General features: G+C 37.8%; 1 protein-coding gene across 4 annotated transcripts in view; it reads right to left on the reverse strand.

Annotated features, from left to right (window-relative positions):
- Window positions 1-1551: 1551 nt before the first annotated feature.
- Window positions 1552-26056, reverse strand: part of LOC110461778 (inositol hexakisphosphate kinase 2-like) — a 26164-nt gene continuing 1659 nt past the window's right edge. For 2 of the 4 annotated variants that reach the window (XM_021515432.1, XM_021515435.1), the window contains exons 2-6: window positions 17959-18163; window positions 14802-14901; window positions 14064-14167; window positions 12285-12460; window positions 1552-6448 (exon numbers count right to left, since the gene is read on the reverse strand). In XM_021515432.1, coding sequence (XP_021371107.1) covers window positions 5891-6448; window positions 12285-12460; window positions 14064-14167; window positions 14802-14901; window positions 17959-18145 — 1125 coding nt within the window. In that variant the 5' untranslated portion in view covers window positions 18146-18163 and the 3' untranslated portion in view covers window positions 1552-5890. Of the gene's footprint in view, window positions 6449-12284; window positions 12461-14063; window positions 14168-14801; window positions 14902-17958; window positions 18164-20813; window positions 20889-24866; window positions 25046-26056 lie in introns of those variants that run through there. The other 2 variants (XM_021515433.1, XM_021515434.1) reach the window with 2 other exon arrangements.

The following is a 26056-nucleotide window of genomic DNA, read 5'->3' on the forward strand; positions in this document are numbered from 1 at the left end:
CGTCAATCTCGTTTGATAACTAATGCAACTGAATGCAACAAAATGACATTATCTGAATTTCATAACTTACATGTACCTAGTAGGTCACGCGGAGCTTAATTTATCCTTATATTCAGGGAGACATCTATAACGGGAGGATGGATTGAGACGTTACGCCAATACTGTAGTTTATGTTTCATGACGTCAGTGTTTATAGATCGTAGGGCCTATTTATGTCATTTTAACTGTTTTTTTCACTGGATTGACACGATTTGGACAAGCTAACAAGGCGTTCAATCCAGTAATGTTATTTTGGCAAATGCCTAAATTTCATAACATCGGTATGATCAGTTAGGTTAGGAGATGCAGACAGCCATTTGGGGTTGTTCCAACATACCAGTCGACCAGGACAAAAATAACGCAGCGACTTTTATTAGAGACTTTATTTCACTTCAGTTAGAAAATAGACATAGAAGTTATCATATTTAAAATAATAAACCATCCATCAATTTCAATTCAGGCACTTGAAAGCACTTGTACTTGTCTAAAGCGAATAGAGGCATCGTGTTGGCAGTACTATACTTACCAAGTCGGGCAATACGTGCGACACTGTACATAATATCGCAACATGACCTTAGGAAATATAAAAAAATATTGGATGTTTCCAAAACAAACAATTAATAACAATGGCATCATTGTCAGCAGAACAATGGTACGATGATGCGTATAATAGTTTGTACCTAATATAGTTTACTGATTGAAAAATAGGCGATGTATAGTAGTAAATAGTGACAAAAGGAAAATTGTAAAATATTGAGTTTAACAATTTTGTATAATATTAAAACATCTGGTTCCGTAAAAAGACATCAAAAATTTAAAACATATTAAAAATGATATTTGCTACATTGCATGACAAAGACATATACCATCAATATAACACTATGAACGACAGAGTGAACACTTGTGGCGTGCCATCCTCAATATCCACGGGTTACGCTCACTTTCGCTCTCTGCACCCATGGAATCATCTTCGATATCCACGGGTTACGCTCACTTTCGCTCTCTGCACCCCTAGAATCTTCCTCGATATCCACGGGTTACGCTCACTTTCGCTCTCTTCACCCCTGGATCCACGGGTTACGCTCACTTTCTCTCTCTGCACCCCTGGAATCATCCTCAATATCCACGCGTTACGCTCACTTTCTCTCTCTGCACCCCTGGAATCATCCTCGATATCCACGGGTTACGCTCACTTTCGCTCTCTGCACCCCTAGAATCTTCCTTGATATCCACGAGTTACGCTCACTTTCGCTCTCTGCACCACTGGAATCATCCTCGATAACCAAGGATTACGCTCACTTTCGCTCTCTGCACCCTTGGACTCATCCTCGATATCCACGGGTTACGCTCACTTTCTCTCTCTGGACCCTTGGAATCATCCTCGATATCCAAGGGTTACGCTCACTTTCTCTCTCTGCACCCCTGGAATCATCCTCGATATTCACGGGTTATGCTCACGTTCGCTCTCTGCACCCCTAGAATCTTCCTTGATATCCACGAGTTACGCTCACTTTCGCTCTCTGCACCCCTGGAATCATCCTCGATATCCACGGGTAACGTTCACTTTCGCTCTCTGCACCCCTGGAATAAGTCATAGCAAAGCTGAAGTCTCAATGTGCACCACCTTGTTGTTGAGACAAGAAGTCTACTTGGGTCCTTTGATGTAAATCAAAAGATCCCGCGGTCGCGTAATGGTAAAAAATGACAGGCTTTGAAGTCGGGCGTCGCTCCTTTGTAATCTTCAAAGGATAAGTATCGGTCTTATGATTGTTCAGTTTCTTTTATTACCTGACACCAATCAAATAGCTAGCCGCATGCCTTCATTTTTGCTATGACTTATTCCAGGGGTGTAGAGGGTGAAAGTGAGCGTCACTCCTGGTTATCGAGGATGGTGGCGTGTCTAACATAACAACTTCTCTGCTTACAGCTATATGTTACAAGATGTTCCGTGTGAATATAAATCATCACATTTTTACCTTATATTACGAACCCCTTTTAAAGCATCGATCAGGCCGATACAAATGTTTTATTATTTTTTTCCATACAATACCTACGATCTATTCATTCGACAAATTTTTATATAACCATTATCGACAAAATTTAATGTAAGTCTTCAGGTTGTTTTGTCAGTTAAAAAACACATCACAGGTTATAAACATGCCTAATAATATAATACATTTCTTTCTGGGAGGAATGATGCTGAATAAGTTGGGTTTATTAAAAGTAACTTGGTACCAGAAAGTAAGTTCATAAAGTTGAATTTTAAAAATATGACATTAAGATAAAGAACACATCACGAAAGTAAATAGAAAAGAAAATTATATATCAATAAATTCTATATTGTTAAACAACCTCATCCAAGTTTTAACAAAAATACACTTGGTAGGATAACCCTGTTTAGTAGAGCAACGTAAATGAACGGTTAGTATATAAAGTAGGTCATGAGCCAAAGAATTAATTAAACATGTGTCATATCAATTAATTCGAATAAGAAGAGGCAAGCTGTATGACATGTATTGGAAGGTTGAACTGGATATATATGTGCGAAACATATAATACAGTTAACAGCTGAATTAACGGGAGACAACTCTGGCAGACCTAGGCCCGTGTTACTAACACATACATTACAGAAAGCAGCTACCCATTCCACGATAAAACAGATATCTTTTTGTATTTTTTTGTGTGTGTAATAATGTAATTATGTACGTACAACATAGGAATAAACGGATCAACATATATTGATTCTGACATATACAGTGTGTCTTACAATGAATTTCCCAAGCAAACTAAATTCATATAAAAATCATTCTGAAAAATATATGTGAATCGATCCACAGTGGTATCGTTGACAGCTAATTTATACTGTTTGTTATATATTGCACTTAAAAACCTACAGCGACAACACGAGGAAAAATACCCTCATCGTCAACACAGGAGAATAAACTACCCACAGCGTCACCAAACGAGGAAACAAGACCTACAACGTCAACACACAAGATCAAAATACCCTCAGTGTCAACACACTAAGGACAAATACCCTCCGCGCCAACACACGACGACACAATTCCCTCTGCGTCAACACACCAGAACAAATACCCTCAGCATAAACACACGAGAACAAATACCCACAGTGTCAACACACGAGGACAACAAAATATTCTCAGTGTCAACATACGAGTACAAATACAGCGCCACCACACGAGGTCAAAATACCCTCAGCGTCAACACACGAGGTAAAAATACCCTCCGCGTCAACACATGATGTCAAAATACCCTCAGCGTCAACACACGAGGTAAAATTACCATCCGCATCAACACATGAGGTCAAAATACCCTCCGCGTCAATACATGAGGACAAAATGTCAAAATACCCTCAGTGTCAACACACGACGACACGATTCCCACAGCGTCAACACATGAGGTCAAAATATCCACAGCGTCACCAGACGAGGACAACAAACCCTCAGCATCATCACGTGAGGGCAAATTCCCACAGCGTCAGCACATAACGACAAAGTGGTCTCCAGAAGAGTACCGCCATCGCGGAGACACAAAAAAGGACAGACATTACCGACAAAATAAAGTCTTTTTGTTTTTGTAGGAAAGGTGTTTGCTTCGTTAAATGGATGAAGGTCAGTATTGACCCTACCGGGGGGCATGTACTTAATTATGATAGACACTGAAATATCATGGTTAAAAATCGGATCTCACTAACAACAGGAATAACAGCGTGTGTATAGATAGATAGCATCACATGTATTAAGACTTTGGAAAATAAAAATATCAATATTTAATATTTGAACACGTACGATATACATTCTTATATAATATGTATTATTATTAGATATGATGGTCCCTTGATTGAATCAACGATAGGTAAGGTAGGGTTTATATATGGTATAAGTATTAATGTTCACTTTAACGTTAACACGAAAGTCATTAAAGGCCGTACCTGTCAATATTACATAGAGGGTTCCTGTAGCTTAATACACTTGTAACCCAGGTAACTACAGTCTCTAAGCATTACAATGACCTTCAGGTGAATAACCTATCTTTTATTTAGAATTAGGACGTCTTAAGAAACGAACATTGGTTGGTATAAGGAAAGTCACCCAAAGAGCATAAGAAATCGTCATAGAGGGCAAGAACTGGTGGTCATTAGCAATTTTACAACACCGTCAACACCTTTTATACGAGGTCTAGAAACTAATAATGACTGCAGACTTATACGAAGTAATTTAGAAAAGGCATAGGTTGGTACGAATCAAACTTTATTGATTCGTAACAGGCCCATATTGGCAGGTTAGACATGTTTTTTTTTTTTTTTAATATTCACTATTTGTAACGTTCTGCGTAAAATTTTAAGTTTGACGAATTACAAACGAATTAAGTCAACAGGACATCACTTATAACTTTTACCAGACACGGGCATGTTAAGGCAGTCAGATGTTTTTGATATCATCGATAGCCAAGCTTTTCAAAGCTTGTCTCAACTAAACAAATCTATGATGTTCGAAGTAATAGTTTTTAAAAGTGGTGTTAAGATTTAAATGAAGTATCAATAGATTTATAGGAGTAGTTACTTGTTCAGTGGCATAGTGTACATAGACTGGTTCGTGTGACATGCACCATCGGCAAAAGGGAGATAGCAAAAAGTTAGTAAACCAGTGAACAAAAAACGTACAAACAACTTTAACCTGACAATGTTACAGTTGTGTCTGGTTTAACCTGACATGGTACAGTTGTGTCTGGTTATCAATAAAACATAGCCTTACTCTAGATGGTAAAATCTTGTAAAAAAAATAGATCGTGGCGAAATTCAAAATACTAACAAAACGTATATATGCGAAAAATACATCATCAATGCTGCCCACACTATTAGTATTACATTTAGTGGTGGAAGTATATTAGTAACATAGACACATAAATGTCCAGAACACTGGTTTGTGGTGATCACATTGTACACGTGATATGTATAAACCCTGTCTACTGATATGTAAACACGTATTTATAAAGACCACCAAAGGGAAGGCAAAACAGTGGTTGGTTTCATAACGGGGATGCTCTCCTAATGCGGTAATTATATAAACCAAAATACAGCTTTGTGATAAAATGGAAGGGCTGCAACGATATATCGTATTGTATCGTATCACGATACTTTCTTGTGTATCGTACCGAATTGTTTTGTTTGCCTGTCTCCTGATACACTAGCAGCACTTAAATTTTGAATTAATTTTTATCAAACCCCTAAAAATGTCCTTCAGTAAAGATGTGGTCAACTGTGCAGTCATACCCAAAAGTACTACAAAGAATACAAAAATATATTTCGATAGTATATACTATTGAAGTCTATGACAACATCCTGCACTCAATCATTATGAAGTTGACCTTTTAAGCAGATATTTGTATCGTGATACGTATCGTATCGAAAGCATCGTATCGCGATTCGTATCGTATCGTGAGGAATATATATCGTTGCAGCCCTTAAAAATGGTGATCTAATACACGAGATAGGACTGATTAAGCTACACACATGGATTAACAATGCCAGATATATTGTTTCTCACAGAGCAAACAATATAATGACGATTATCTAATCAATGCTATTTAAGGTTAGGTCGGCATTCCCTGACATGACTGTTCAATGTTTCCTTTTCAAAAAAGGTTATTGGATATCATTCATGCTTTGCGATTAGTCAATTTCGGAATAATTACACCAAGCTTATTTGCAAGGATTTAAATTCGATAGTCGAAAAAACCTGTCGGTTAAATCAAAGATTTCAACGGCAAAATATAGAATGTAAATCCCGCAAACTAGAAACTTTTTACTCTCCTACAAATGAGAGGTATTTTAACTCTCAGCGATTGATTGTAATATGTCTATAAGGTTGACAAGACCAAAAAGAATGCCTTCCTCCACACCGCCTTGGTGTTCCTTTACGTCCGACTTCAGCACCGTGTGAGCAAAATCTATCATCCGGGCATCTGCAGTGGCCATGTCGTCATCACAACCAGACTGGTCAACTTTTCCGTCCTCAGTTTCCTCCACTTTAATTTGATCGGGGAAATCATGTGACGAGTTGTTACTGGATAAATCCTCTTCTGATTGGTCAGAATTTCGTTCGGAAGATTCATTTGCTTGTTTTGATTGGTCGGAACACTGATAATTTTCAATGTAACCGTCGTAAAACAGTAGTAACGACGATGAGAAGAAGTAAAAAGTATCCTGTGTAGATAGCACGTGATGCAGTCTGCGCAGTTTCTGTATCATCCGAGAAATTTCACGTATGTTTATGGTTTGGCTGTTGTGGAAGAACTGCCGAAGATCCTGACGAAGACCATTATCGTCTAGGGCCCGACCGTGGTACTTGTCGTAAGATAGGTAACTGTTAGTTTCCGCCTGGTATACCTGTCAACAACAAAACTCTTAATATTAAGCGTCCAAGGTAAATATAGTCATAGATGGCGTATGTATCGATAGTGCAGTTCCACGTTAAGCAAATTTCGTAGCATGCGCGATCCCCAAGACACTTGCGTTACCTAACGCATGTGTCAAAAATGGATGTAGGAATAAAACTGTTTTGTGTGTAATTATATTGCAGTACCTTCAGCAAAAGTCAGCGATTAACGACAACCGCGACATGACTTTACCAATACTTAATATGATACTTCTGAGGTGTGGGAGAATGTAAAATATAGCACGAATAGCATGGTCTATTAATAGCTTAAATAAATCAAGAATTCATATGCGACAGTGTAGTGTAAGTTTCGTGGCTTTTGTGTTATGGTAAATCGTAAATTCAACAAATAACGTGACGCCACATAATTTACAATCTTTAAGACACATTTCTACCCCAGTAACACTTCATACTCAGTGTTAACAAGGTCACGGGCAACATTTCTAGTCCAGTAACACTACATACTCAGTGTTAACAAGGTCACGGGCAACATTTCTAGTCCAGTAACAATTCATACTCAGTGTTAACAAGGTCACGGGCAACATTTCTAGTCCATTAACACTTCATACTCAGAGTTAACAAGGTCACGGGGAACATTTCTACCCAAGTAACACTTCATACTCAGTGTTAACAAGGTCACGGGGAACATTTCTAGTACAGTAACACTTCATACTCAGTGTTAACAAGGTCACGGGGAACATTTCTACCCAAGTAACACTTCATACTCAGTGTTAACAAGGTCACGGGGAACATTTCTAGTACAGTAACACTTCATACTCAGTGTTAACAAGGTCACGGGGAACATTTCTACCCAAGTAACACTTCATACTCAGTGTTAACAAGGTCACGGGGAACATTTCTAGTACAGTAACACTTCATACCCAGTGTTAACAAGGTCACGGGGAACATTTCTACCCAAGTAACACTTCATACTCAGTGTTAACAAGGTCACGGGCAACATTTCTAGTCTAGTAACACTACATACTCAGTGTTAACAAGGTCAGGGGGAACATTTCTAGTCCAGTAACACTACATACTCAGAGTTAACAAGGTCACGGGGAACATTACTAGTCCGGTAACACTTCATACTCAAAGCTAACAAGGTCACGGGGAACATTTCTAGTCCAGTAACACTACATACTCAGAGTTAACAAGGTCACGGGGAACATTTCTAGTCCGGTAACACTTCATACTCAGTGTTAACAAGGTCACGGGGAACATTTCTAGTCCAGTAACACTACATACTCAGAGTTAACAAGGTCACGGGGAACATTTCTAGTCCGGTAACACTTCATACTCAGAGTTAACAAGGTCACGGGCAACATTTCTAGTCTAGTAACACTACATACTCAGTGTTAACAAGGTCACGGGGAACATTTCTAGTCCGGTAACACTTCATACTCAGAGTTAACAAGGTCACGGGGAACATTTCTAGTCCGATAACACTCCATACTCAGAGTTAACAAGGTCACGGGCAACATTTCTAGTCTAGTAACACTACATACTCAGAGTTAACAAGGTCACGGGGAACATTACTAGTACAGTAACACTACATACTCAGAGTTAACAAGGTCACGGGCAACATTTCTAGTCCGGTAACACTTCATACTCAAAGCTAACAAGGTCACGGGGAACATTTCTAGTACAGTAACATAGTACAATAACACAAGTAATATTTCTAGTAAAGTAAAACTGTGTGACAAAACAACAGCAAATGTTTCTTGTCACGTGACAATACACACGCCAAACATTTCTAGTACTACTTCACAAATGTCTTACAATCTCACAGCAATTATTTAGTCAAGTATCAGTTACGGTACAGTAATACAATCTCACAGCAATTATTTAGAGTCAAGTACCAGTTACACTACAGTAATACAATCTCACAGCAATTATTTAAAGTCAAGTACCAATTACACTAGAGTATTACAATCTCACAGCAGTTATTTAAAGTCAAGTACCAGTTACACTACAGTAATACAATCTCACAGCAATTATTAAGAGTAAAGTACTAGTTACACTACAGTATTACAATCTCACAGCAATTATTTAGTCAAGTATCAGTTACACTACAGTATTACAATCTCACAGCAATTATTTAGTAAAGTACCAATTACACTACAGTATTACAAGCTCACAGCAATTATTTAGTCAAGTACCAGTTACGCTCCAGTATTACAATCTCACAGCAATTGTTTAGAGTCAAGTACCAGTTACACTACAGTAATACAATCTCACAGCAATGATTTAGTCAAGTATCAGTTACACTACATTAACACAATCTCACAGCAATTGTTTAGTCAAGTATCAGTTACACTACAGTATTACAATCTCACAGCAATTATTTAGTCAAGTATCAGTTACACTACATTAACACAATCTCACAGCAATTGTTTAGTCAAGTATCAGTTACACTACAGTATTACAATCTGACAGCAATTATTTAGTAAAGTACCAATTACACTACAGTATTACAATCTCACATCAATTATTTAGTCAAGTACCAGTTACACTCCAGTATTACAATCTCACAGCAATTGTTTAGAGTCAAGTACCAGTTACACTACAGTATTACAATCTCACAGCAATTATTTAGAATCAAGTGCCAGTTACACTACAGTATTACAATATCATAGCAATTATTTAGAGTCAAGTACCAGTTACACTACAGTAATACAATCTCACAGCAATTATTTAGAGTCAAGTACCAGTTACACTACAGTATGACAATCTCACAGCAATTGTTTAGAGTCAAGTACCAGTTACACTACAGTAATACAATCTCACAGCAATTATTTAGTCAAGTACCAGTTACACTACAGTAATACAATCTCACAGCAATTATTTAGAGTCAAGTACCAGTTACACTACAGTAATACAATCTCACAGCAATTATTTAGAGTCAAGTACCAGTTACACTACAGTAATACAATCTCACAGCAATTATTTAGAGTCAAGTACCAGTTACACTACAGTAATACAATCTCACAGCAATTATTTAGAGTCAAGTACCAGTTACACTACAGTAATACAATCTCACAGCAATTATTTAGAGTCAAGTACCAGTTACACTACAGTAATACAATCTCACAGCAATTATTTAGAGTCAAGTACCAGTTACACTACAGTAATACAATCTCACAGCAATTATTTAGAGTCAAGTACCAGTTACACTACAGTATTACAATCTCACAGCAATTATTTAGAGTCAAGTACCAGTTACACTACAGTAATACAATCTCACAGCAATTATTTAGAGTCAAGTACCAGTTACACTACAGTAATACAATCTCACAGCAATTATTTAGAGTCAAGTACCAGTTACACTACAGTAATACAATCTCACAGCAATTATTTAGAGTCAAGTACCAGTTACACTACAGTAATACAATCTCACAGCAATTATTTAGAGTCAAGTACCAGTTACACTACAGTAATACAATCTCACAGCAATTATTTAGAGTCAAGTACCAGTTACACTACAGTATTACAATCTCACAGCAATTATTTAGAGTCAAGTACCAGTTACACTACAGTAATACAATCTCACAGCAATTATTTAGAGTCAAGTACCAGTTACACTACAGTATGACAATCTCACAGCAATTGTTTAGAGTCAAGTACCAGTTACACTACAGTAATACAATCTCACAGCAATTATTTAGTCAAGTACCAGTTACACTACAGTAATACAATCTCACAGCAATTATTTAGAGTCAAGTTCCAGTTACACTACAGTATGACAATCTCACAGCAATTGTTTAGAGTCAAGTACCAGTTACACTACAGTAATACAATCTCACAGCAATTATTTAGAGTCAAGTACCAGTTACACTACAGTAATACAATCTCACAGCAATTATTTAGAGTCAAGTACCAGTTACACTACAGTAATACAATCTCACAGCAATTATTTAGAGTCAAGTACCAGTTACACTACAGTAATACAATCTCACAGCAATTATTTAGAGTCAAGTACCAGTTACACTACAGTAATACAATCTCACAGCAATTATTTAGAGTCAAGTACCAGTTACACTACAGTATGACAATCTCACAGCAATTGTTTAGAGTCAAGTACCAGTTACACTACAGTAATACAATCTCACAGCAATTATTTAGTCAAGTACCAGTTACACTACAGTAATACAATCTCACAGCAATTATTTAGAGTCAAGTACCAGTTACACTACAGTATTACAATCTCACAGCAATTATTTAGAGTCAAGTACCAGTTACACTACAGTAATACAATCTCACAGCAATTATTTAGAGTCAAGTACCAGTTACACTACAGTATGACAATCTCACAGCAATTGTTTAGAGTCAAGTACCAGTTACACTACAGTAATACAATCTCACAGCAATTATTTAGTCAAGTATCGGTTACACTACAGTATGACAATCTCACAGCAATTATTTAATCAAGTATCGGTCACACTTCAGTAATACAATCTCACAGCAATTGTTTAGAGTCAAGTACCAGTTACACTACAGTATGACAATCTCACAGCAATTATTTAGTCAAGTATCGGTTACGGTACAGTAATACAATCTCACAGCAAATATTTAGAATCAAGTACCAGTTACACTACAGTATTACAATCTCACAGCAATTATTTAGGCAAGTATCGGTTACGGGACAGTAATACAATCTCACGGCAATTATTTAGTCACGTACCAGTTACACTACAGAAATACAATCTAACAGCAATTATTTAGAGTCAAGTTCCAGTTACACTACAGAAATACAATCTAACAGCAATTATTTAGAATCAAGTGCCAGTTACACTACAGTGTAACAATCTCACAGCAAATATTTAGTATCAAGTACCAGTTACACTACAGCATTACAATCTCACAGCAATTATATAGTCAAGTACCAGTTACACTCCAGTATAACAATCTCACAGCAATTATTTCGAGTCAAGTACCAGTTTCACTACAGTAATACATTCTCACAGCAATTATTTAATCAAGTATCGGTCACACTACAGTAATACAATCTCACAGCAATTATTTAGAGTCAAGTACCAGTTACACTACAGCATTACAATCTCAAAGCAAACAGTTTTAGTCCAATAACACTACATACCTTACAACCACAAAACTGCAAATTAAACAGTTCATGAATAAATGCTTCCTTACAAACCATACAGTGTCCGACATTAACACCACGTTAAATAGATCGAGACCCATTATACGAACTTATCAATGACGATCCGTAAAGGAAGAAAAGATTGAGCGATATTTCTTTCAAATTAGGCATTTAATGAAAATTTTGAAACCGTTGACATAAGTTGTTAACACTTCGATACACATCCATCCTAGTAGACAGGAAGCCTGGCCGTCATTATGTTTCCGATTACTTTGTCGTGGGGTAATTATAACCCTACACAAGTCTCCGTCAGACAGTGAACACTACAGCTGAACGGTCATACTCAAAGAATGTAACGCTGTATTGTATAGCTGGTTGGTACTTGGTTGTAATCCCATGACATTGCATGAATTATAACCCGCTGACAGAAAGTTGTCGGTCCTGACCGTCTGAATGGACACGGCCCCATGATCCATGGGATATCAACTCAATCACGTTCGCCAAGCTCGATATGTCCATTTAACATTGATGTGTCCATTTAAAACAGCCCCCCCCCCCCCCCCCCCCCCCCCCCCCCCCCCCCCCCCAACACCTTATTCTCCTTTCAATATTTCCGAAAAACGCAACTAAAAATCTCTATATTTACAACATTAAAAACGGTTCGACATCGTTCGGTTTGGATAACTTACTTGCATGCCGCAGATGCGCAGACCTAGGGAAGCGGAAGTTGAATGTGCGCATCGATCTTCCAGCAGCTTCTTCTTCTCCTCTGAAGAATCGTCGCCATGTTGTCGGGTTCCCATCTTGAGGTCCAGTATACAGGGCATTCTTAGTGAGCCGACCAGATTACCAAGCATGATAAACTCTTTGATAGGTTAAGGATGTACGTACAGATAGAACAGTAGGATAGCTTTACCTGAAGACTTCTGTTCACATAGCATACCTTAAAACATAACAGCTTTATGAAGAAATGAAGAGATTTGTTATGCAAAAATGGAAAATGGTTATTTAATTTCGCTCCAATTTTGCAAGGACTCTATTCGCTTCCGTTCCGCCTCTTTCCTGTTTTTGTATTTGAGTTGTATGATTCTGTCCTGCTGTGATGATCGCGCAGCATTTTATTTTCTATTCGCCATATCAAAGTTACTTGCATAAATGGTTGTTTTGTTTAACGTCCTAAAAACAGCTATGGTCATTTAAGGACGTGCCAGGTGGTGGTGATGGTGGTGGTGGTGGAGGAAAGCCGGAGTTCCCAGAGAAAAACCACCGACCAACGGCCAGTTCTTGGCGACTGCCCCACGTATGTCTCGAACCCGCGACCCAGTGGTGGAGGGCTAGTGGTACATTTAGCAGAATGTCAGATGTCTTAACCACATGGCCACCGCGACCCCTTGCATATAGATCTATTAGGCCTGCGTCAACAGATTAACCACAACCCTGTCAGGTAGAAAGTCCATTTAAATCATCCAAAACTTTAACAAAGTCAACCATTGATGCTTCGAACTTTTCTTTACCTTATCTTGATCTGTTGTTAAACATATAAACTTGATGTTTACGTATGTTTCTATATTCTAGCAACATCTATAAACTTATCTTTCTGTCTATACATTCTGATATTTAGAAATTGTGCTTTCTGTGTTTTTAAACAAACTTAATCGACACATGTAAAATTACAACACAATCCCGTATACAGGTAAATATAACCACTTTGTACATGTACCTGGACCGTAGTTTTCTCCCCGCCTGGGGCACTTACGTAACTCGTCGGGTAAGGCCGGGGGTGTGAAAATCCAGGTGAAGGAGAGCTATAGACAAACGAATGCAAATAACAAATACTATTCATTACGGTCAAACGGTATCGCATATCAGCTCTGTGTGTCAGGCACTGGTCAGGTAAAACTCCGGACACTCATAAAATTGTTATTTACCTGTTCTGTTACCTTGGAGCCAAACCCATTCTTGACAGCCTAACGGTCGCTGTAATACTGTGTAACACGCATTGTGAAATTGTATAATCTTGATTATTGTGATGAGAAATTACAGATATATACACAGTGCACATAATCCGATACAAGCCTTCCGTATTTTTGTCATTCCGTAATTTTGATCTACAATTGATACCAAATCGCACAGTTGTGCGGAGAGAAGCGCACAACGGGGCGAACGATTGCTCAATCGCACAGTTGTGCGCACCATGTGTGGACGATGTGCGGACGGTGTGTGAACGATGTTCAAGTTTTAGACGTTCAAGTTCTTTCAGATGTATGCACGGTGTGCGCACGCTATTTTTGGTGCGTTGTGCGGTCCCACACCTGTAACTTCATTACACTCACTCTATGTAAGGTTTTTAAAGTTGCTGATACTAACAAAATGTATTTATTTGTAATGCAAAGGATGTGAGATGTGAATAAACTGTCAAATATACGTTTGTTTTGCAATAAGATTGATTTACGTAAAGTAAAGGATACTCTGGTCGACGTTGTTTGACCAGAAGCCATTACGCTGCATCTGGCGGTCTATACAGGAAACACTCCAATTGTCTAACCCCGACTTCACCTCATCGCTTCTCCCTCTGTAGATACAAAACAATCACAACTAGTACACAAAAACACAACCAATGCCCCGTAGATTATTGTTTAACAAATGGAGCTTTTGGGATATATACAGCAAAACCTCGCCATACTTACTGTCATATATGTTGAGCCATATATATATATATCAAGAAATCATTGAAAGGAAGTTGGATGCTTTAATGAGAAAGAAATATTAAAATATGTTGGAGGTAGACTTGGTGGCATTATATTGCGGTTTACTGTGCAGTTAATCTATACACTACACAGTTAAAGGTTTATAGAAGTATAACGTTAAAGACACATTAAAAAAACTCATTTTGTCCTTTAATATACGTTTTGATGCTAGCCAAAAATCTAATATATACGTTCCATAACTTAAACAGCAAATTTCTTTGAACATTCGTATTTGGATAGACTTATGTTTACGATTTACATATCTGTACTAATATCAACATTGGGAAGGGACTTATTTTACACAATGACAATTTAAAGCACACGGAACATAACCGAAATCCTATTTTCAGCCCATCAACATTTTAATAAACAAAGGACTAAAGTAGAGATAATCAATACTCAATCAATCCATTATTCATCGCACACCTCGTTGTTGATTCGGGATAACTCTAGACTTACTCGTTGTTTTGATGTTCTGTGTTCCGAAGGATATATCCGGGTACTTCAGCGTAGAACGTGGGACTGTCGTTGTCATGGCTACATTTGACACACACGAGGCCTGAAGAGATACAAATAATTCATGACTGTGATTAATAAGGACATAATGAGAGGCGAGCTATCGATCACAGTGTATAACGATAGCTTACTCGTTACTGTTTCAGCGAGACAGTTTACAATCTTCGTCAGCAAGAACACAGCTGCAAATATATTCCAACAAAGCAGGCTCTTTTTGCACTGGTAGTTTTCCGTTATCTATGGCAATCTGATAAGTCATGTACCGTAGCGGGAAGTTACTGATGCATATATTTGTTTTATCATGTGTGTCAATGGTTAATGCCAAATAGTATATTATTTGGCAAGAGAGGTGTCGGGATAAAATGTTTACGTAACAAAATAATAGAGCACATACATAATAAATTTGACTGTCAATCATTTTCATATTCGTTACAGTGAGATAGGTTTGAATATTCAGTAGCTAGACGACGTATTGACTTATCACGACTGAGAAGCATGCGTGGAAGAAACGCAGAATGCGGTAAAGTCAACTTTTGGGGTTTAACGTCCTCGCACCAGCCAAGACATTAGGAAGACGCCAAGCGGGACAAGACCGAAATGGTGAGTACGGTAGATCAGAACGAGACCTTTGGTGCTGTAGTGGGCGAAGCAGACCAAGCTTGGTTTCTTGATTGTTTTTTTCTTCTTTACAAAGCAGAACACCCCCCCNCGCCTCTTACAATACACATGCAGTATGATAGAGACAGAGAGGCAGGTAGTTCTACACTTTCTCTGAGGGAGACTTAAATGGAGTCTCATAATACGTATGGACCGCTTTCGTGTATCGCGATCCAACCGGTTTAATCCTTTCACCCCTATGTACATTTAGTAGACTCTGCCATGCATTGATGTGGATGAGTCTATTTTGGTCTACAGTGGTGAAAGGGTTAACCGGTTGGACCAGAGTTGTTCGTTTATGAAATAAGGTCGGACCTAGAAATCTGATGCTGCTTTCAGAAATTTTAGATTAGATTTAGATTTTTATTAACACTCAAGACACATAGTATGTGTTACATGAGGAAATAAAGTTGCAGATATGGAAAATGAAGTACAATAACTGAAAGAATGGACAGTTCCATTTAGAACCGGTACGGTATAGTAACATGATATGACATACAATGGAAAATACATAGCAAACATAAATAAACATACATATAATTCCCAAGTTATATAACTATTAACAGTTATACATATGCATCATTCACAAAAGAGGAGCCATTTTGGTAAGGAAAATAGATAAACCTGTCAGAACTCGTTGATTGCATAATGATAAAAGACCTTTAAACTTGTAAATATTTGTGTGTGTACATTAATAACGAGGAATATATTTGTTACATAAGGTGGATATAGTTATATTATTGCATTCAAATAGATAATGAAATTCATCCCGGACACTTTCGGCGCACAAATTACATAGTCGATTATCTCGGGGTATGTTATATACCAACTACCTGTTTCAATGCGGAACTTCAAATTCGAAGTGCGCAGTTTTGTTATTGGTGTTCTAATATGTTCTGGTAAATTTAATAAATATTTTTCTATACCAAATTCCGTTTTAAATAGAGTGAGTACTGCCCACGAGATGAGCTATAGTAATGTCATCGAACCATTGCTGTACAAAATGATCAATAAGCCGTTGTTTTAACATGCATTTGTAAAATCCATCAGGCATCTGTAATTCATTATCAAATATGTAAGAAAATCCCGTTTCATTGAAAATGCCTTTTATATAGTTAACCCATTTGAACGGCAGAGTATCATCGTTTTGCAAATGTAAAGCCAGTCGTAGTAATATGCTGCTGAGTTTGTTTTCATTACTAATTATTCTATTCCAAAAACCTAGCATTCTTAGTTTAACATTTATTTCCAATGGCACACGACCCTATAGCTCGCCATAAATCATAAAATTAGGCGTTGTAGATCTCACTTTAAGAATTCTTTTACAAAACTTTATAAACTACATCTACATGTACTTAGATAAGTATATGATCAATACACTTTTCTGGTAAGAAACGTTTTATTACGTTCATATGAATTGAAAGTTCTGTTATCATTACAACTGAACAGTTTTAGATTCGAATCAAAGCGATGTATGCATCGGTGTGAGCAATGGGCCCGTATCGAGCCCCACCGATAGACGTGATGTTTGAAAGCCGTATACGCGTGTATAGCGACGTACAGAGTGGTTTAAACTCGCAGACGTCTGTTAACAGTGTTCGGGAAGTTTCAAACAAATCTCTTTACTCATGTGTATGATGTTCTATTGTGTGATAAACAAAGGGTATGGTTTTAACTGGTGTCGTAATTGTTTTTCTATAAGTTTTCGTTGATTTAAAAGTCAAATCCGATAGTCAAACTAAGTATTTTGTTTCTTCAATTTCCAGCTTCCTCATCTCCAGTCGTATTACAACCCATACTTCAAAAAGTGAAGAACTGGAATATCGAATAGCATAATTAATGACGTCATACTGATGCTACATCCTGAAACTTTTAACACGACAAGAGCTTACCAAGGGCGCCTATAGATTCACAGCCCAAAATGTCTATCTGAAAAGAGCTTGCCAAAGGCGCCTATATAGAATCACAGCCCAAAAATGTCTATCTGACAAGAGCTAACCAATGGCGCCTATAGAATCACAGCCCAAAAATGTCTATCTGACAAGAGCTTACCAATGGCGCCCATAGAATCACAGCCCGAAAATGTCTATCTGACAAGAGCTTACCAATGGCGCCTATAGAATCACAGCCCAAAAATGTCTATCTGACAAGAGCTTACCAAAGGCGCCTATGGAATCACAGCCCAAAATATCTATCTGACAAGAGGTTACCAAAGGAGCTTACAGAAACACAGCAAACAAAACAAACTTGAGAGAAGAAAAACAGAGAGGGGTCCCGAGTGCCCTCTAAGCAGAAGACACAGAGAAAAACCAAAACGGGGGAGGCATAAGTCGCCTCAAACAAAATACAGTGGGATGTAGCAGGCCAATGTTTTCCCGAGCCTGCACAGGTGCAGTGTGCAGACGTTAACTTACTATAGTCCTATATGTAAATGTGTACCTACCTTTGTAATGTGGCGTGAATTCCTTCATATTTTCGGGTAGGTTCTGATAAAACTGGAACTCCCGCTCCTGGTACGGTTTACATATTGTTTCCTGTGTGATTTCAAACAAGCACGTGTGACCACCGACTTGGTGGACAAAGGGTTTGAGTATCACTAGCTGGTCATCATTCTTGTAATACGTCATCATACAGAACACCTCGCATACCTGGGGGGAATAAAACATACAAAATGTAGATATCGATATAAAAACAAATATGTTTCTTAAACCCGTTCACAGAGGGTCCCTAATAAGGCAAGTTACCTATAGTACATTTGTTCACCAACAACTTAGGTTTATGGTGAGAAACCGTGTCGGGGTGAGAAATCGTGTATAATGGTTTTGTTCGCAACACGGTTCCTCACCCCTACCAATATCTTACTCAAGTGAGAAATCGTGCAAAACATATGGGCATATGTGACGTTTTCTCTCAACAGACCAGCCTATCTCAATTGGGGTTTAGTCAGATGGAATTTCATCCGTGGTGTTTTTCGAGTAAACTTTATTTCACAACAATGAAACAGTTTTTTTGTCAACGTACATTAATGAGGTAACAACAATTACTCAGATTCCAGTGGCTAAGGTAACTTACGGAACAAAGGACACGGACTGTCAATACAACATGAACCTATTAAAACAGGTCCGATGGTCAAACTTTTAACAGACTTGTGTTTCAATATGTACTTAACATCCATATTGAAAGGCGATGTGTACAGCGTATGTAAGTAGCTCCGGTATATGACGTCACTGTTTTGATGCCCCTTCCTTTTTTAGGTTATACTCTTGTAAATTGTCAATTATCGTGGTATAACCAAAATACATGTATATACTCATTCTAATCTTACAAAGAATTTGTATCCTATGCCTTTCTCATTTTCGTTATTTATTTCATAGTTCAGTATTTCTTCCATTTTTATTTAACGGATCGGAAAAACGTATGACCTGCATGACAGAATACATAGTGGACAGATATGGTAATTGCTACCACTCTGTCCGTAAAAATGCTTAAGAAATTAACAAGATTGATTAAGGTGCTTATACAGTAATTATATAAAACTGTGCGCACTTTGCATAATTTCAAGTAGAAGTTTATAAACTAAAGTACACACATTTTACATTTGTACAGTCTGTATGTAATAAATTCCTTGATATAAAAATTTCAAAAATACGGAAAAGACTGTTATTTCTTTGTCAAACAACTTTAACCAATCAGAAGCTAGAATTACAAATACCGCAACAATGACGTCATCACTTTTTTAAATGTCCATGCTCGAATAGCAGCTAGGGAGTATGATGGAAAGATACAAGAAGAAAATAATCACGTTTCAAGTTGATCATAAGTTCTTGTGGTTCAGTTATATTGAATTTGTTATTTCTTGATGAATTAGAAGCAGTGAGTGTAACTGCAGTAGCGTATAATCGTCATAAACATAATATAGCAGCATTAACTAGTTATAAGTGTTTCCACGTGTAATTTCCATTTCCACTGATATATAGCGTATATATCAACATAACCAGAAGAAATGGCTTTCATACAGGTCATGAACGCAGTGAAGTCAGTGTCACAATGACGCTTCTCTCCCCGCCACGCATGACGACGAATCACTATAAGAATCAAACATTTAGATGACGTTAGAACTTTCCTGGAATATCGTTTGTTACAACAAAGACACTCCAAGATCTAAAATAATAGGGAATAATTCTAGTTTAAGTCACAAACAAGTATCAAGTTGGAATGTAAATCTATTCATGTAAGTAATTACCTTGCGTTCATTGAAAACAAATCATTCAATCCTTTCGTTGATTTCAACAGAGACACATGTTTGCTGTTCTCGTTCACAAATATATACTTGGTTTAATGTTCTGCCTAGTGGCTCCCAGTAATCGTATATTGCTATATACTATATCTACATGGCGAAGTGACTCGCTAAAATAGACAAATAACAATCCACTTAGACGTTATTGATACTGTACAGGTTGCGAAACTTACATATAGATTTCAGATCGCTGTTGGCCTGTAGATCATAATCGGCGGTGACGTCGACCTCAATTCATATATCTAAATTGAGTCAGGTCAACGTTTCAACACGGATTTACATAGTATTTTTCTATAGTTTCACGCAGCTGTGATAAAGAAAACAGACTATTGGCGTTACCTTCCATTATTTCATGCTCGAAAGCACATTCCTTCTATTCGGATATTAAATATAAGTGCTTGCGTTCGTAAACAAAGTGTATAAAATACAGTAGAGAAAACCAGACATCGACCTCTCAAAATAGTATTCATGTTTTCTCTTGTATTTTACCATTTTACTTTGTGTTGGTCTCGCTTGATCGCCTACCGCATCAACATTTTACCATGTAAATAAATAATCCTACATGTAAATGTTGACAATCGTTCGTTCACCCATAATGAACAAAAACATAACATACTGGGATATTCATTATACCGACAGTTGTGTATTACATAGTTATTTGGTGGAGTACATTTTGACCAGTGAGCAGTGTGTAGTAGAAAATGTGAGAATCATACATATGTACATGTACTTCGAAGGGCGCTGTATATTATGAATTACGTCAGTTGCTTAGCATATCCAATCACGGATGATTTCAAAACTCAAAACTCCGACCTCAAACACGAACAAACATATTTTGAAGAGGGAATATTATAAGAAATGTCCGACCGATCATAGAATGTGTGTATCATTGCACACTTTGAAACAAAAGTGTTGTCCTGCATAAATAATTTCTCGATCACACAAAAACATAACGTTTTCCCCAAATTTTAGGCACGACTGGGTCATATCAGCAAAAATACCTTGAAATAGGTCCTGTATTGTTAATCGGCGGCTCCTGTTCGGGTGTGACGACCCACAACTATTAACTATAAAACTGGATCTGTGCTCGATGCAATTAAACGTTCACATATATACAAACGTATAGTTACACGAAACCAATCCCATGTGTTTGATTGGAATGCCTTTCTCCGAGGTTGAACACGGAAAGACAGTTAGTCTATCGATTCCCAGTCATTGTACTTGTGTAATCATGTGGTCAATTATGTGGTCAAACACACAATGAACAACACTGGACATAGCCAAAGCAAACAATTTAACGTATGTAGGTCACTGACGGGTTAAAGTAATGCGAGGATTTAAATGCCTCCGGAATCGTCATTACTATTGTTGTTAAGAGGTTATGTCACAGCCAAGGAGCTTACAACGTTTTCTGTGGGCTGTTATAATACAAAGGAAACTATTTCAAATTTGATTCTAAAAAGATAGCACGAACTCTTACCTATGAAAAGATTGTTGCGCAATTCGCTACTTGAAGTTTTCCTGAATCAGAGCAGACAGAAAGAAAACAAGATGGGGTCTTTTAAATACTCAATATGGGGATTTGTTGTATAGTTAGTTTAAGGTAGGGATTCACGCTTTACCTAAAAGAGGATGAACTTTCCGTTTTGTATAGCCCGAGTTTCCTCAACACCAATGACCACGACACCAGACTTAAACATTTTGATATATAGATGTCTGGTGTGGGCCCAGAGAGCACTGCTTTATGAAAACGTGGAATTCTCCGACACCGTTTGGTATCGGAGAATTATGAGGTGCTGACAACAAAAATCTACTATGACACAACACATACCTCACATCTATCGATAAATGAACTATTTATTGATCCAAATCAGCTCTTTTTATCACCAACAGCTGCTAAATTCAGTAGAGTCTTCGATTTTTAATCGTTCAAAATTTCCAACCTGAGCGAACGCCGTTTTTGTAGGTCATAGGCCTAGGGTGACTAATCAACAAACCGTAGTGATCCTGACCGAAAACGGAATGTGTTATTTTTGTTTAGAAGATTTCCGGACCGCGTCTTTTTGTTGATTAGTCACTCCCCAATACCAAACGGTATCGGGAGAGATTCCACGTTTTCATAATATAGCAGTGCGCTCTGGCCCCACACCAGACATCTGTCTGTCAAAATGTTTAAGTCTGTTGAGGACCAGAGGAAGTTCGGGCTATGTTTTATATAACGAAGAAGAGTTACAACTTATACGACTTGTTTATCCCTTACTATCACAGCTTTGTTATATAACAGCTCACACACCGCTCTACTGGTCATGCAACACCACTGGGAACTTCAACATGTCAAAATTTTGAATAAACCTGCAACACATAATTGTTTCTGAAATGATACAGAGAAAATAACATGAAGGTGGCAATTTGCCAATTCGAACTAGGCGGTAGTAACCTACTTTTATGATGAGGTTAAACGGGATATTATCATGTAGAATACATAAAGGTGTAACTACCAGGTACTATTTCGAAATTAAAGCTCCAGGTTTTTCTATAATCATCCAATAAAAAAACACGTTTGTCCCTTTTCCAACTTCAGTCTCTCTAAGGAACAACTCATACAGGTGGTGAATCGGAAAAAGAATACACCTGCTGTCACCCACTGCATGATCGTAGGAGGCGACTAATGAGGGAAACCCCTTCAGAATTGGGGATTTACTTTGGAATCCTCTATTAGGGGACATAAAAACGACCAAAATAAAATTGCTGGACCCATTGCAATATCAGGGATCTTTATCTTTCTTTCTACTTCTGATTACGTTTTATTTTCCTAGCGCCTTGCTTGGCAACACCTCACTTTTGGCTTGATTGTTGAGCGTTCGCCCAGGTGAAGAAGGCAATGGGTTCTGTCCCCAGGCCGGGACATACCAAAGATCTTAAAAATGGTAGTTGTTATTCCCTGCTTAACGTTCAGCCTTTAGGGGAATGGCAACAACTGGTTCCCGTTGTCAATATTATGACCGGGCGAAATGCTGTGCTTGGTGCCTTCGGCATGGCATTTCAGTGAGATGGCACTATAAAGTTGGCATCAGATCCGCGCTATCACAAGGAGGCAAGCACACCAACATTCCATGTCTCCTGCATACACACATGCAAGCACGCATACACTACACACGTGAAGGCACGTCCTTAAATGATCTTAGCTGTAATTAGGACGTTAAGCAAAATTAAACCAAACCAAACCAAACCACAAAGGAACCTTTTCTATTGATTCAAAAGAGAAACCCAAGTTAACGATAACCTAACCCTAGCTTTTCTTTCTGCAAATAAAGCCTAGCTTATCAATTTGGACCATTCACTCCATTCTAGTTTGGATGTGGGCACCCCTCGTTTAACAGGATAACAACTTTCCGATGCCCGTATACAGCAGATAGGTAGTGAGATGTCCAAGTTAGAGTTCGCTGCAATTTCAAATTAATGTGCAACAAATTGAAACGAGGTAAAACATCACATTCCCTGAACTACCATTGGAACACATGTTTTCATGGAAACTGAAACAAAGGTGTTATTTGTAGAATAAGACAATACCTAAATAAGCGTCTTAACAAACACCTAAGAACTGCATTGCCATTATACTGAGTATACCTTGTTGTTGTCGGTACAGTATGTATATGTAGTTATCTAAAGCAGGTATACACAAGGTAAGACAATGGACGAATACAAACTTAACAAATACTTTACTAAGATAGAAGAATGGACGCACATAAACGAAACCCGTAAAACTCGACAGCAGAATGGACACACACAAAATAACAACATACAACTCGACAGAAGAATGGACACACATAAACTAAACACATACAACTCGACAGGAAATACAACTCGACAGGAGAATGAACAGACACAAACTTAACACATACAACTCGACAGGAGAATGAACAGACACAAACTTAACACATACAACTCGACAGGAGAATGGACACACACAAATTAAACACATACAACTCGACAGGTGAATGAACACACACAAACTAAACACATACAACTCGACAGGTGAATGAACACACGCAAACTAAACACACACAACTCGACAGGAGAATGAACAAACACAAACTAAACACATACAACTCGACAGGAGAATGGACACACACAAAATAAACGCATACAACTCGACAGGTGAATGAACACACACAAAATAAACACACACAACTCGACAGGAGAATGGACACACACAAACTAAACACATACAACTCGACAGGAGAATGCACACACACAAACTAAACGCATACAACACGACAGGTGAATGAACACACACAAACTAAACACACACAACTCAACAGGAGAATGAACAGACACAAACTAAACACATACAACTCGACAGGTGAATGAACACACACAAACTAAACACATACAACTCGACAGTAGAATGAACACACACAAACTAAACACATACAACTCGACAGTAGAATGAACACACACAAACTAAACACATACAACTCGACAGTAGAATGAACACACACAAACTAAACACATACAACTCGACAGGTGAATGAACACACACAAAATAAACACACACAACTCGACAGGAGAATGGACACATACAAACTAAACACATACAACTCGACAGGAGAATGGACACACACAAATTAAACGCATACAACTCGACAGGTGAATGGACACACACAAACTTAACACATACAACTCGACAGGAGAATGAACACACACAAACTTAACACATACAACTCGACAGGAAATACAACTCGACAGGAGAATGAACACACACAAACTAAACACATACAACTCGACAGTAGAATGAACACACACAAACTAAACACACACAACTCGACAGGAGAATGAACACACACAAACTAAACACACACAACTCGGTAGGAGAATGGACATACACAAACTAAACACATACAACTCGATAGGTGAATGAACAAAAAAAACCTAAAAACATACAACAGGACAGCAGTACAAAATTGACACATAATCTATCAAGACGTATTTTAACTCGGCGGGAGAATAGACGCGCATTACTAAGACAAATTGAAATACGTGAAATACTATACCGTTGAAGCACTCCCCCGCACGTGCTGGTACTGAACTTTCCCCGACAGATACTGGCTAGGCGTGTGAGGTTGTTAACGATAACCTTAATCTGGCCTAAGTAATCAACACGTCGGATAGCAGCGGTTTTATCTGTAGCCCCAAGATACAGAAGTCCTAATAGAGGTCTACCTAACTTTGAGACTAGGCAAGCTTCACAATGGTAGAGCGCACCAGATATACGTGCGTGACGTAATCAGAATAATCCAATTCAATTTCCTGTCCACCCACATGAACATATTATTTACATGACGCATCTATGGAAACGGCATGCTGAATGGATATATGCCATATTTAATATATGCCAAAACGTTTCAAAACAGGTAAGTGTACCGCGCAAACTAAAATATATATTAAATAGACCAACTCTTAATAAAATATACCGATCCTATATTCTTCCATTACTAGAATACTGTTGCGAGGTATGGATGGGTGTACTCTCGGTGACGCAGACAAACTAGAAAAACTTCAACTTGAGTCTGCACGGATAATCACGGGTCTACCCTCTTATTCTAGCAGAACATCTTTATACTCTGAAAGTGGATTCGAACCCTTATCTCAGAGGAGATCTAGGAGAAAACTTCAACTATTCTACAAAATTCACAATAATTTCACGCCAACATATCTTACTTCTCTACTGTCTCCTCTTGTCTCCGAAAATTCACAATACAACCTCCGTAATGCCGATAATTATTCTCTTCCTAATTTCCGACTTCAACTTTCAAACTCATCCTTTTTCCCTTCTACAATCCGACTTTGGAACCATTTAGACCTAGACATAAGACGCAGAGTTTCACATACAGCGTTTAAGAATTCTCTCCTAAATCTTCAAAATTTATATGTTCCAAAATATTATCTGATTGGTGATAGAAAACTTAACATTTAACATACCAGTTTAAGAAACAGAGCTAGTACCTTAAACAATGACCTATTCCATGCAAATCTAATAAATTTCCGACACTGTCAATGTGGTCATCCTGTAACAATTATGTACAACAAAGAATTAAATTATATCTTGAACTAAACTATTTCATTCCTCTGGACCTACAGCTGATACTTTTTGGTAGTTTGGAATTAAGCCAACAGGAAAATGAAATAATATTTCAACATACTCGGCAATATATTCTAGATTCACGTAGATTTTGATAAATAT

This window comes from Mizuhopecten yessoensis, unplaced genomic scaffold (genome assembly GCF_002113885.1).
Source record: "Mizuhopecten yessoensis strain PY_sf001 unplaced genomic scaffold, ASM211388v2 scaffold10661, whole genome shotgun sequence".
NCBI classification, from domain to species: Eukaryota; Metazoa; Mollusca; class Bivalvia; order Pectinida; family Pectinidae; genus Mizuhopecten; species Mizuhopecten yessoensis.